The 13,340-nt window shown below is 41.1% G+C and overlaps 1 protein-coding gene across 10 annotated transcripts in view; it reads right to left on the bottom strand.

The window, feature by feature from the left end:
* Positions 1-13,340, bottom strand: part of sulf1 (sulfatase 1) — a 76,004-nt gene that overhangs the window by 12,722 nt on the left and 49,942 nt on the right. For all 10 annotated transcript variants that reach the window (XM_058060196.1, XM_058060202.1, XM_058060198.1 and 7 more), the window contains 6 exons: positions 10,017-10,297; positions 9,572-9,811; positions 8,100-8,251; positions 5,282-5,451; positions 1,188-1,338; positions 945-1,120 (listed from right to left, as the gene is read on the bottom strand). In XM_058060196.1, the coding sequence (XP_057916179.1) occupies positions 945-1,120; positions 1,188-1,338; positions 5,282-5,451; positions 8,100-8,251; positions 9,572-9,811; positions 10,017-10,215 (1,088 nt within the window). In that variant the 5' untranslated portion in view covers positions 10,216-10,297. The remainder of the gene's footprint in view (positions 1-944; positions 1,121-1,187; positions 1,339-5,281; positions 5,452-8,099; positions 8,252-9,571; positions 9,812-10,016; positions 10,298-13,340) is intronic.

Genomic DNA, 13,340 nt, shown 5'->3' with positions numbered 1-13,340 from the left:
CCCCTATAGTCACCTTTACACGCCTATTATTACTATATAACTATAATGCGAAGGCTATGGGATTGTTTTAAACACGGAGCATGCTACCGAGCTAACTAGTTAGCCATTAATTTGTTTATTCTAAACTTAGGAAAGGGTTCCAAACATATTGGGCGAGAAGCACAAAGCAAGAAGCCAAAAAAATATTATTATTAGTATTATTATTATTATTATTATTAGACCTCCAGAAGTGAATTTATACATTTGATATATAGTAATAATAGTTAATAGTTAATAAAATAATAGTTACCTTTACACTCCTATTATTACTATATAACTAATGTGCAGGCTATGGGATGACTTTAAACATGAAGCATGCTACCGAGCTAAATAGTTAGCCATCAATTTGTTTACTCTAAACTTAGGAAAGGGTTTCAAACATATTGGGCAAGAATAATAATAATAATGATTATTATTATTATTAGACCTCCAGAAGTGAATTTACACATTTGATATATAGTAATAATAGTTAAAGCATAATACACCTTTCTAAATACATTTTGTCCCATTGTTAGAGCCTTGTAGACATGAAATAACACCCCTATAGTCACCTTTACACTCCTATTATTACTATATAACTAAGGCGCAGTGTATGGGATCACTGCAGGGACATGAGACAGCTGCCACTTTAAACATGAAGCATGCTACCGAGCTAAATAGTTAGCCATCAATGTGTTTACTCTAAAGTTAGGAAAGGGTTTCAAATGAAGTGGGCAAGAAGGGCAAAGCAAAAAAAAATAAATAAAAAAATTACCACTTCCTCACTGAATGGGAGGAGAAATTATTTCACTATGCCATAGCTGAGGGTAATCTAATGTCACATTACCGACGCTTATTAGCCAAAATACTACATGTAACCGCAATGTAGCGAGGGATGACTGCATGGTGCATTCAGGGTTCCTTACACTGCCCCTGGCTCCACATTGGGTCCTCTCAGGAAGAAGGGCACACGGATGTCGAAGTCATAAGGCATGGATTTGCCTTTGACCAGCCCAAACTGACCGATGTGGTAGCCGTGATCAGCGGTATAAATGATGTACGTGTTGTCCAGCTCTCCAGTCTCCTCCAGCATTTCATAAACCTTGCAAAGACAACGTTAGGACGGTGGACGTTCAAGAGCTACACTGTTTATTTGACAGCAAACTCACCTTTTGAACAGAGTCATCCACAGACATGAGAGTCTGAAGCCGTTTCCGGTGGAGGAAATTGGTGAACTCCATGTGGATTGGTTTCATCGGGCCTGTGTACTGCATGATCCAGTGCTTGTCCATATTGGGGGCGTAGTTGTAGCTCGGGGTGCTGGAGGAAACAGGTGAGATGTTCGAAAAACATTCTTTACCTGAGAGCAACACCACAAAGAAAGCTACTTTTTGTACAAAAGTTCAAAACACGTAAAGCTCGTCCGTCACGTCTTATGCCGCAGCCGAGTAACAGGTGCCATATTCGTCCCGCCACGCTCGACAGGCGTCAATAGCGGCTCTGTTTGCCGACGGAAACGACTTGATACCGGTGTGCCAGGACGCGGTTCTCCACTCGCACAGAGACGAGACTCTACTCGCTCCACTGCGCTCTTGGCTCAGACAAATCATTTGAGGGTTGGCACACGCTTGTGAAAATAATACTTCTCCCCAACGCGGAGCTTGCATCAACGTCTGGACCGAGGACTCAATAAGTCATGGTCATCTGAAAAATTGGGGAATAACACGAGTGGATAAACAGCAGCGGGGAGGAATTTGAGCTTCTCACCTGTCTCGAGAAGACATTTAAAAGCAGGATGTGCTATACATATTACTATATTGACAGTTACTATGGTACCCATTATGTCATTGTATGGTCATATCACCACATACTTTGGTACGTGACAAAAAAAAAACAAAAAAACTTTAAAATAACTATAAAAGCAATCTCCACTCGCTAAATGTACTGCAAAAAAGGCCAGTAAGGATAATTCATAATGCCGCCTACAGAGAACATACTAACTCCTTATTTCTAAAATCACAAATACTTCAACTTGCTGATATAGTTCATCTTCAAACAGCTAAAATAATGCATAAGGCTAAAAATAACCAATTAGCTAAAAATGTCATCCAATACGGATAAGGATGAAGAGTCTTGAACCAGTCATGATGTGCTATACATATCACTATATTGACACTTACTATGGTACCCATTATGTCATTGTATGGTCATGTCACCTTGTACTTCGGTACGTGATAAAAAATAAAATTAAATAAAATTAAAATAAATTAAAAAAACTATATTAGGAAAGCAGGAAGTTACTATGGTACCCATTATGTCATTGTATGGTCATATCACCTTGTACTTCGGTACGTGATAAAAAATAAAATTAAATACAATTAAAATAAATAAAAAAAACTATATTAGGAAAGCAGGAAGTTACTAAGGTACCCATTATGTCATTGTATGGTCATATCACCTTGTACTTTGGTACGTGACAAAAAAATAAAATTAAATACAATTAAAATAAATTTAAAATACTATATTAGGAAAGCAGGAAGTTACTATGGTACCCATTATGTCATTGTATGGTAATATACAAAAGTTAAAAAAACAAAACGTGACTATAAATATAAATGTAATATTAATATAAATATAAAATAAATAATATAAAATAAATAGTAAAATAAAATAAATAGTAAAATAAAATAAATACATAACTTAAATTATATCATGAAAGCAGGAAGTGAACAAATGTAACAGTTACTTATTGTAATAATGGTACCCATTATGTCATTGTATGGTCATATCACCTTGTACTTCGGCATGTGACAAAAAATAAAAATTAAAAAAAATAAAATAAAATACTTAAACTATATTAGGAAAGCAGGAAGTGAACAAATGTAACAGTTACTGATTGTAAAAGTACCAGATGGAGGGGTAGGATTTAATAAGCTTTGCTTCTTCCTACTCCTTTTGGACATGTGGAACTGTGAACTGATTATGTGATGCATTCAAGTGTAATCTGATGCATGTTCAAATGAAATTCAATTATTACCATTAAAAGCCATCGTTTGAGCGTCTCTTCTCTCCAGCCAAGAAGTGAAGGAGATGATGGATTTTTCTCATGTTTGATGCTCATAAACAGGCTCTAAGGACGCATGTTACTGTTAGAGCATCATTAAAAAGTCAAGTCTGTACACTATGAATATTGTTTCCTATAAATCAACAAGGGCACATTCCGCTCGTGGCATAAGCAGACTTAATGAAGAGCTGCTACAAGAGCTGCTTTACTGCTTTGGGAGAAGTTTGAACTCCTCACCCACCTAGCCAGGCGGTGTAATAAGCCCAACAAAGGGACCTGTCTCCGGCCGACGGGCCACCAAGGTATGGGGTTAGGGGGAGGCCCTGACACCCACGGGAACCAGGAATGCGGAGGTCATCACCTGCCACCTGTTACACACGCATACTTGCCAGTTCATTGGATACACCTCGATTAAAGTCACGACGCGGTCCACTATGAAATAAAATCCTCACGTCGTGTCAACAGGATGTGTTGCCATCTGACGGCATAAGCGGTGGATTACGACTAAAACAACATAGACACATCCGTCAACGCTAGTATGTGCTGCGGAGAGACGTCGTAGCGTAACAATACCATAATACTATCCAAACAAAGCAGTTCAAATACATCCTTTATATGAAAATTCAACAAATCAGAACCACTTCTTTTTCCTAACACAAGCACAGACATTGCTGGTCACCCCCAGCGGCCTCAACCCCACCCCCGCCACATGGAAGCTGGGGCTAAAAATAAATTAATAATGCCACAAAGGCTGCTCCAAAGCACACAATGCATTCCTCTTGGCCCCGGGATCCACAGGGAGAAAGTACTGATTGATATGGACAGGGTCAGGAAGTCCTATGTGAATCACAGAAGAGGAGGAGGGGGGGGGGGGGCATACGGACCAGGAAACTCGGAAAGACACTGGGAAAAACATAGGGAGGGTGGGAGTGATCGAGTGGTAAGTGGGGTAATGACAGCAAGGGTGGAAGTGGCTTTCTGGGTGCATGTTGTGGTAGGTAGTGCCATTCTGAAGGACTAGCGAAAACCAAAATTTACAAAAAAAACGATGCAATTTTCCTCACAAGAAATAAATGTATATCCAACTAATCCGTTCCAGACACTCAAAACATATTAAAAATACATTTTATAGAGAAGTATTAACGAGAAACCTACTATTAACCCAGACACAGAAACAGTGTTTGTTTGGACACCTTTCCAAATACATATCTTCCCATTATTAGAGCCTTGTAGACATGAAATAACACCCCTATAGTCACCTTTACACTCCTATTATTACTATATAACTATAATGTGAAAGCATAACATGAAGCATGCTACCGAGCTAAATAGTTCGACATCAATTTGTTTATTCTAAACTTAGGAAAGGTGTCAAACATATTAATAATTATATTATTATTTCTTATTAATTGTTTCAAACATTAATAATTTTTTGCAAGAAGCCAAAAAAATTATTATTAATATGAAGAGTATGTCTGAAAACAAAGCCCTGACCTCCAGAAGTAAATTTATACATTTGATATATAGTAATAATAGTTAAAGCATAATACACCTTAATAAACACATTTTCCCCCATTATTAGAGCCTTGTAGACATAAAATAACACCCCTATAGTCACCTTTACACTCCTATTATTACTATATAACTATAATGCAAAGGCTATGGGATCACTGCAGGGACACCAGACAGCCGCCACTTTAAACATGAAGCATGCTACCGATACCGAGCTAAATAGCTAGCCATCAATGTGTTTACTCTAAAATTAGGAAAGGGTTTCAAACGTAGTGGGCAAGAAGGGTAAATCAAGAAACCAAAATTTTGTTTTTACCACTTCCTCACTGAATGGGAGGAGAACTTATTTCACTATGCCATGGCTGAGGGTAATCTAATGTCACATTTTTGACGCTTATTGGCCAAATTACTAGAATACAGACACAGAAACAGTGTTTGTTTGGACTTGTAACACTCTTTGGCCCCATGGAGAGTTATTTTGCTGGGTGCAGGGTGCTTTGGTTGATACAGTACAGGGCAAACGGACTACTTTGGTACATGCGATATATCCAAAAACTGTGCAAAACTACCAACACGCTACTCAAAGATCCCTTATATGACAGGAGCGCAGTGCCGTTTTTAATGTTTTTAAGTTAAAGTGTTAGTCATCAGACATACGACCCCCGCCCCAGTCTGTCTGGTACTCACATGTGCTGGGACGCATTGGGGAAAAACTCAGCGTACTGCGGTGCCGAGTCCTCTGGGCCGTGAGGAGCAGCGTGGCTGATGACCATCATGACGGGGCGATGGGGGTACATCCTTTTGGACATGTGGAAAAAGTTGATACTGTCGTTGGTGATCAGATCGGTGAAATAGTCCTGGAAGAGAATAAGAGAGTTGCCAACTATTTCATAGAGTTCATAGAGTACATGCAGTACTAATATGGAGTCAACATCTGGCAACCTGCCTGTGTGTGTGTATACAGTGCAAGTGTTGTTTCCCCTGTCTGGGTATCCCTGAGTTATTGAATGTGAAACCATCACAATGCTCCTTATCCATCTTGGTTGCTCCTTTCTGTCCAAGGAATTACTCCCAAAATCAAAAAATGAGGTGGCGATCCTGAAGGGTACACCAAATGTAGAAAAACCTTGGCCTGGCGACACGTTTCCACAACAACGCGCTGGTTTTACACTTTGTCAAAACGTTTATTCCAGACACGGTGTCGTCTCCTTTTAAAATGCACGCTGGGTTACACCCGCAGCGTTCGCCAAGTTTCCAACTGCAGATCAGTCTTGCTACCTGCAGCTGAGGTTGTCGCCTGGCATAAGGAGACACGTGGAAGGGTGGGCCGTGTTCACAATGAATGGCTAAAACGTGGAATTGGACTGAAAATTTGGCAGCCGAGCCATTAGGACTGAGGTGGTGGCTGTACCAGTCATTACTGGAAATGACATTTGTGCTCAAAACGGTTTGGAAAGGCATGCTAGCATGTAATACAGATATAGTCAACGTTTTAGAATCATTGGACCGATGGTAATGGTTTAATTTCATTTGAACATGCATCAGATTACACTTGAATGCATCACATAATCAGTTCACAGTTCCACATGTCCAAAAGGAGTAGGAAGAAGCAAAGCTTATTAAATCCTTCCCCTCCATCTGGTACTTTTACAATCAGTAACTGTTACATTTGTTCACTTCCTGCTTTCCCAATAAAATAAAATAAAATTAAATAAAATTAAATAAAATTAAATAAAATTAAATAAAATTAAATAAAATTAAATAAAATTAAATAAAATTAAATAAAATTAAATAAAATTAAATAAAATTAAATAAAATAAAATTAAATACAATTAAATACAATTAAATACAATTAAATTAAGTATTTTATTTTACCATGTACCAAAGTACAAGGTGATATGACCATACAATGACATAATGGGTACCATAGTAACTGTCAATAGTTAAAAAAAAAATTTTTAATTTTATTTTTGTCACGTACCAAAGTACAAGGTGATATGATAACATTTTTTGTCACAAGGAACTTTTTGCATAGTGCTGCCAAAATCAACAGTGTCTTATTGAATCTGTTTACTTCCTGCTTTCCTAATATAGTTTAAGTTTTTATTTTTATTTATTTTTGTCACGTACCGACGTACGAGGTAATATGACCATACAATGACATAATGGGTACCATAGTAACTGTCAATATAGTGATATATATAGCACATCATGACTGGTTGAATCCATTCCATGGTTTGATTCCACATACTGAAATGCTATGAGAAGTATAGACATTTTTAGCTAACTTGTTATTTTTAGCCTTATGCATTATTTTAGCTGTTTGAAGATTAACTAAATCAGCAAGTTTAAGTATTTGTGATTTTAAAAATAGTAGTAAGTTAGTATGTTCTCTGTAGGCGGCATTATGAATTATCCTTACTGGCCTTTTTTGCAGTACACTTAGCGAGTTAAGATTGCTTTTATAGTTATTACCCCAATATTTCCACACAATAAGTAAGATATGGTAGAACCAGAGAGCAATAAAGAGTGTGGAGTGATATTTTAATGTATTGTAACTTATGACATGTCGGTATCGGCCATGTTTTTCAGTCCCCTAAAAGGTGTGTACCAAATTCCGTGACTGTATGTATGCTCCGACGCCCTGCAACAAAGCATCGAATCCAATCCAGAAATCCCGAAAGTCTTGTGGTGCTGATTAGTAGAAAGCATGTAACCCCATTAGAGGTTAGGGTGGCTTGCTCATTGCAACACAATGGCGCCGTGTTCAAGCTCCACAGTTTGAAGAATGTACTGACAGCGTCTAAAAAGAGGGGCTAGCGGTTGTCACGGTGGTGCAAGTTCACCTTTTTTTTTTTTTTTTTAGCACCAAATAGGAAATAGAGAGTCCATTTGCTTCGAAAAAACCACAAACTGCTGACCATGTTTGAGTCCTGTAAACACCTCGGCCCCTCAACCTGCGAGCAACCTTTACGCCTCCGTCCGAGGTTAGCGGAGGAGTCGTAGTCTAAACCGTTTGTTTGCTTTCGCACGGGCCGTCATGAAGGTTCACACATGTCCCGACGATAAATCTCCAACCATGTCCGCAAAGATCACCAACTCTGGGAAGATGTTGGCACGGGACTGCGAACACTCACTGACAGCTTCTTAGGAAAACACGCATAGGGGAAAGATGGACGAGCGAGCGTATCCAATGCCGCAAACAGACAGGAGCAACCACAGAGTTCATCTTCGGTGGTAAAGTGAAATTCCCTCACGTTCCACACCAATCCGAAGGTGGTGTTTATCACACCCGACACACCCGGCTTCTCATTTCGGTGTCTAAAACGTTGAGGTAAGGTGAATCATCTCATGGCCTTTAATTTCTACGAGAATTCCTTCAAACTTGGATCACAACATTGTGATAAGGGAAGCGCTCCAATGTCTGGATTTGAACGTGGAACCTGTAATTTGGTTACTGCAATAAAGACAAAACAAATGCGTGCGATATTACGGGACGACATACCTTGGCATAATTTGCACCGTGTTTCTCCTTGTAACCATTCCGACAGACTGTGTAATTATAGAAGCGGGAATTTTTGATCAATCCGACCCACTCACGCCACCCAGGTGGGATGTAGCTGCCGTTGTACTCGTTGAGGTACTTGCCGAAAAAGGCTGCAGAGGAAAGAATTGACAGAGTCAAAAAAAACTTTTTTTCATACAGGTCGGGCAGCGAGCCAGCCCTGGCCGCTGAGAAGGCTAATTGCAGCCTAGCATGTAAACCGCAGGCCGCGTGGACCCCACCGAGCTGCCCGCTCCGCCGTGTGCCCATCACTCACGCGGACACTGTCTGATGAGACTTGACAGCGACCTGGCGGGGTTACCGTGTTTGGATTTCTCACAGCAGACAGTCAGGCAAGGCAGGCAGCATGGCGGAGTCCAGTTTACTGTAAAAAATGTGCATTGCTAGCACAGACAGAAGTGTTTGTTTGCCTGTACCTAGACCTAAAACCAACAAGGCAGGTATATTGTATCGGACCCAGAATGTACACAAACAACAGTGACGTGACATTGAAGTCGTATAAATAGGCTTTGAATTGGTGCCCCCCCTAGCATTACTTGCTAGTAATGATAAAAAAATAATAATACTACATTAGTTCCATATTTTCCTTGAGTACTGCATAAGTTCCATTCATTCATTCATAAGGGTCGCAGGGGGTGCTGGAGCCTATCCCAGCTGTCTTCAGGCGAGAGGCGGGGTACAGCCAATCACACGGCACATATAGACAAACAACCATTCACACTCACATTCATACCTATGGACAATTTGGAGTCGCTAATTAACCTAGCATGTTTTTGGAATGTGTGGGGGGGGGCGGAGTACCCGGGGAGAACATGCAAACTCCACACAGAGATGGCCGAGGGTGGGATTGAACCCTGGTCTCCAAGTGAGGTCTGCATGCTAACCACTCGCCCATAAGTTTCATTCATTCATTTTCTACCGCTTTTCCTCACAAGGGTCGCAGGGGGTGCTGGAGCCTATCCCAGCTGTCTTCATGCGAGAGGCGGGGTACACTCTGGACTGGTTGCCAGCCAATCACAGGGCACATATAGACAAACAACCATTCACACTCACATTCATACCTATGGACAATTTGGAGTCGCTAATTAACCTAGCATGTTTTTGGAATGTGGGGGGGAAACCGGAGTACCCAGAGAAAAACATGCAAACTCCACACAGGAAATTGAACCCTGGTCTCCTAGCTGTGAGGTCTGCAAGCTAACCACTCAACCGCCGTGCCGCCCATAAGTTTCATCAAACATGTACTCAACAGCTGAGTTACCACTTAGCAAGTTCTCCAAACTCCCGATCTCTTTCCACATAATTAAATGACCACAGCAGCATAAAGCGATCACAAGCCTATAGCGCCCTCTTGCAGGCTGTCGATGGTAATGTTCACACCTTGGTACCTGACCATTAGTATCAAACCTTACCTGTCCTGTAGCCGGTGTTGTTGAGGTAGACGGCGAAGGAGCGCGGTTCGTGCTGAGCTTGCCAGGAGGGCGACGAGCAGTTCTCGTTGTTGGTGTAGGTGTTGTGGTTGTGGACGTACTTGCCCGTCAGCATGGAGGAGCGCGACGGGCAGCACATGGGTGTGGTGACGAAGGCGTTGGTGAAGGAGGTGCCTCCTTCCTCCATGATCTTGCGGGTTTTATTCATCACCTGGAGAGAGCCTGGCGGGGGAAGGGGGAAGCCAGTGGAAAAACTGAATAAATGGCGGGCTATGCATCAAGTAGCGGTCATGTGACTGAAACGACTTGACCTTTTACTCAGCATTTTGATGGGACAGATGGTCGTTGAGAGCCATGTTTAATATTTCATGTGAAGACACCACCACGGAAAACACAAAGAGCGGAAATTGAATAAAGATGAACTTACCCAGTTCAACATCCTGGTCGTCAGTCATGATGAGGATGATATTCGGGCGGATGTTCCTGCGGTCTCTCTGGATTCGACCCCTGAGGCCTTGTGCCCTGGTGGTGGTGTATGCCATGCATCCCGGAGCCCAGTCCAAGGACAACAGCGCCAAACAGGACAGCCATTGTACCAGCATTTTGTCAAACAGAAGACACGACATGGAGGATGGTCGGGAGTATGTAGAATTGAGGTCCAGGCAGACCACTTCACTTGCACCGTGTGGCTATCAAACCCGAGGTCAACTGCAGAGAAACACATGATACAGCATTTTAAAGCATTCCCAATTCCCAATAAGTGGAGTGAAGTACATTTACTTCAAAACCTGCACACAAATCCTACACAAAAGCTCCAACCTCCGTAAATCTACCAACCTGGAAACCAATCAGAATAAAGAGAATTCCGGAAAAAAACAGACCTCATCCCAGAGGATCCCACCACTCGTGTCCTTTTTCCCATAACAAGCTCACATCTTTCTCCCCTGCCTTTGAGATAACAACTTAGAAACATCCATCTAAGCGTGCTGAGCCCACGCTATTGGCTGTCAGCACCTTCCTGCGTCCGCCAATTGCAAGCCACTTACCGCCCATCACTCCAAATCCACCCCCCCGCCGCCCCATCTCCATCCCACGCAACGACTCAAGCGTGACACTGGGCCGGTAGGGAGGATGAGGATGAGAAGGGGTTTAGGGGCACAGAGGGCAGGGAGAGGGTTCCGCTACATTAACCTCACCGCCACAGTCGCCAATCACAGCCTCTTATGTCACGGTCGCAGTATTGACGGTATAACAGTGAAGTTCAATTAGATTTCATCATTCTGTCATATTGTCATCGCATCACCATGTTATCCAATGGAATCAACTGTGGTTTAAAGAAATCCAATGTAATGGTTTTATTTCATTTGAACATGCATCAGATTACAATTGAATGCATCACATAATCAGTTCACAGTTCCACATGTCCAAAAGGAGTAGGAAGAAGCAAAGCTTATTAAATCCTACCCCTCCATTTGGTACTTTTACAATCAGTAACTGTTACATTTGTTCACTTCCTGCTTTCCATAATACAATTTAAGGTTTTTTTTTGTTTTTTTTTTAAATAATGTAAATCGTACCGAAGTACAAGGTGATATAACCATACAATGACAGAATGGTTACCATAGTAACTGTCAATATAGTGATATATACATAACACATCATTATCCTTGTATTTAGCAAACATCAACTGCTTGTATTGTTTCTTGAATTGGCTCATCGTTGTGCATTGTTCGAGTTCCTTACTCAATCCATTCCATAGTTTGATTCCACATACTGAAATGCTATGGCTTTTTAACGTAGTCCTAGCATATAAGTGTTTCAAATGTAGTTCTTCCCTGAGATCATATTTCTCCTCTCTTGTAGAGAAGTATTGGATGACATTTTTAGCTAATTGTTTTTTTTTTTTAGCCTTATGCATTATTTTAGCTGTTTGAATATTAACTATATCAGCAAGTTGAAGTATTTGTGATTTTAGAAATAAGGAGTTAGTATGTTCTCTGTAGGCGGCATTATGAATTATCCTTACTGGCCTTTTTTGCAGTACTTTTTTAGCGAGGGAAGATTGCTTTTATAGTTATTTCCCCATATTTCCACACAATAAGATTAAGATTAAGATATGCCTTTATTCGTCCCTCAGTGGGGAAATTTGTATTGCACAGCAGCAAAAGTACAAAGTCAGTTAAGCAGTACAAAATACACAATATAGAAAAATAAACAATATAAACAACCCCAGTATTAACAAAATCAATGTTATATACAATACAGTATGGAGATAATATGAAAAGAGAGTAAGATAAGTAAGATATGGTAGAACCAGAGAGCAATAAAGAGTGTGGAGTGATTTCTGATTGAGAACAAATTTTGCTTTGTTCAATACTGAAATATTTCTGGCCACATTATGTTGTATATTTGTAATATTTTTCATCTATTGTGATAGCCAGAAATGTATTTTCGTTCACCCTTTCAATGTCCACATCGTCTATTTGTATTTGCTGTTGTTACCAAACAGCATGATTTTAATTTTATTTAGGTTCAAGGACAATCTATTGTCATCAAATCTTTTTTTTTGTCTGTACTCCCTCCAGAACAAAAAGCAGTGGTATCATCCGCAAATAATACCAGCAATATGTCCGTGAATAGGTGATGACATTCATGTTTTTGACTCGGGTGCTAACATCGCTTCTCTGCTTCCACTTTTATGACAACTGTGATAATCTGCACTTTTATGAGCACTCTGCTCGTCAGGCCCCTGCGTTCCAGATGAGCAGCGTTGGAGCCAACCAGCACAGTCATGGTGACAGCCTTATGCAAACATTGGCACCCGACAAACAAACACCCCCCCTTTTCCACTGCGCAGTGTGCAGCGTGCATAGAAACTTGCATTCAATCTCAACACACACACACACATGTGCAAAAACATACTTCTACAAAATTGTGTACTCTTCCCAGAAACAATATCTGGACAAAAAATGTCACATCTCTATTTCTGTCAAGCTAACTAGGCTAGTGTTAGCACCGGCTAAAAATGTCATTTCATGCCAATTAAAGTGGCAGAGCGGACAACAAGGTTCATTGTGGAATCTGGTACAAATCCCGTGTCACTGATATGGTTGGCTAAAATGCTATCAATAGCTCCACTGTCCGAAACGGGGTGAGATGCCAAGGATGATTAAATGCCACACGCACGGCAACCAGGGATATGGGCCGCAAGTGCGAGGAATGACACGCAGCTGCTGCCGCCAACAATAGCCGTCCCCTTGAACTGTGCTTTACCTCTCATGCTACATTTTCACTTATCAGACTAAAGGTTTCTGTAGCAATGTGTTTGCTAATGGTGCTAGTAGGTCACCAGATGGGAGGAACTTAAAGGACCCATATTAGTAGTCGATATTTTCGAAGTGTGTTGACCAAAAATCGAGCTCAAAATCGTGGTCAGGTCATGATAAGTGAATCTCCATGAAGTGAGCCCTTATTTATAAGTCAAATATTATCATAACTGGCTGCACGGCGGTCAAGTGGTTAGCGCACAGACCTCACAGCTAGGAGACCAGGGTTCAATCCCACCCTCGACCATCTCTGTGTGGGTTTTCTCCGGGTACTCCGGTTTCCTCCCACATTCCAAACACATGCTAGGTTAATTAGCGACTCCAAATTGTCCATAGGTATGAATGTGAGTGTGAATGGTTGTTTGTCTATATGTGCCCTGTGATTGGCTGTACCCCGCCTCTCGCCCGAAGGCAGCTGGGATAGG

The sequence above is a fragment of the Doryrhamphus excisus genome, chromosome 21 (genome assembly GCF_030265055.1).
Source record: "Doryrhamphus excisus isolate RoL2022-K1 chromosome 21, RoL_Dexc_1.0, whole genome shotgun sequence".
Lineage (NCBI taxonomy): Eukaryota > Metazoa > Chordata > Actinopteri > Syngnathiformes > Syngnathidae > Doryrhamphus > Doryrhamphus excisus.
Note: the sequence above shows the minus strand (reverse complement) of the source record. Positions and strands in the feature narration are given on the sequence as shown.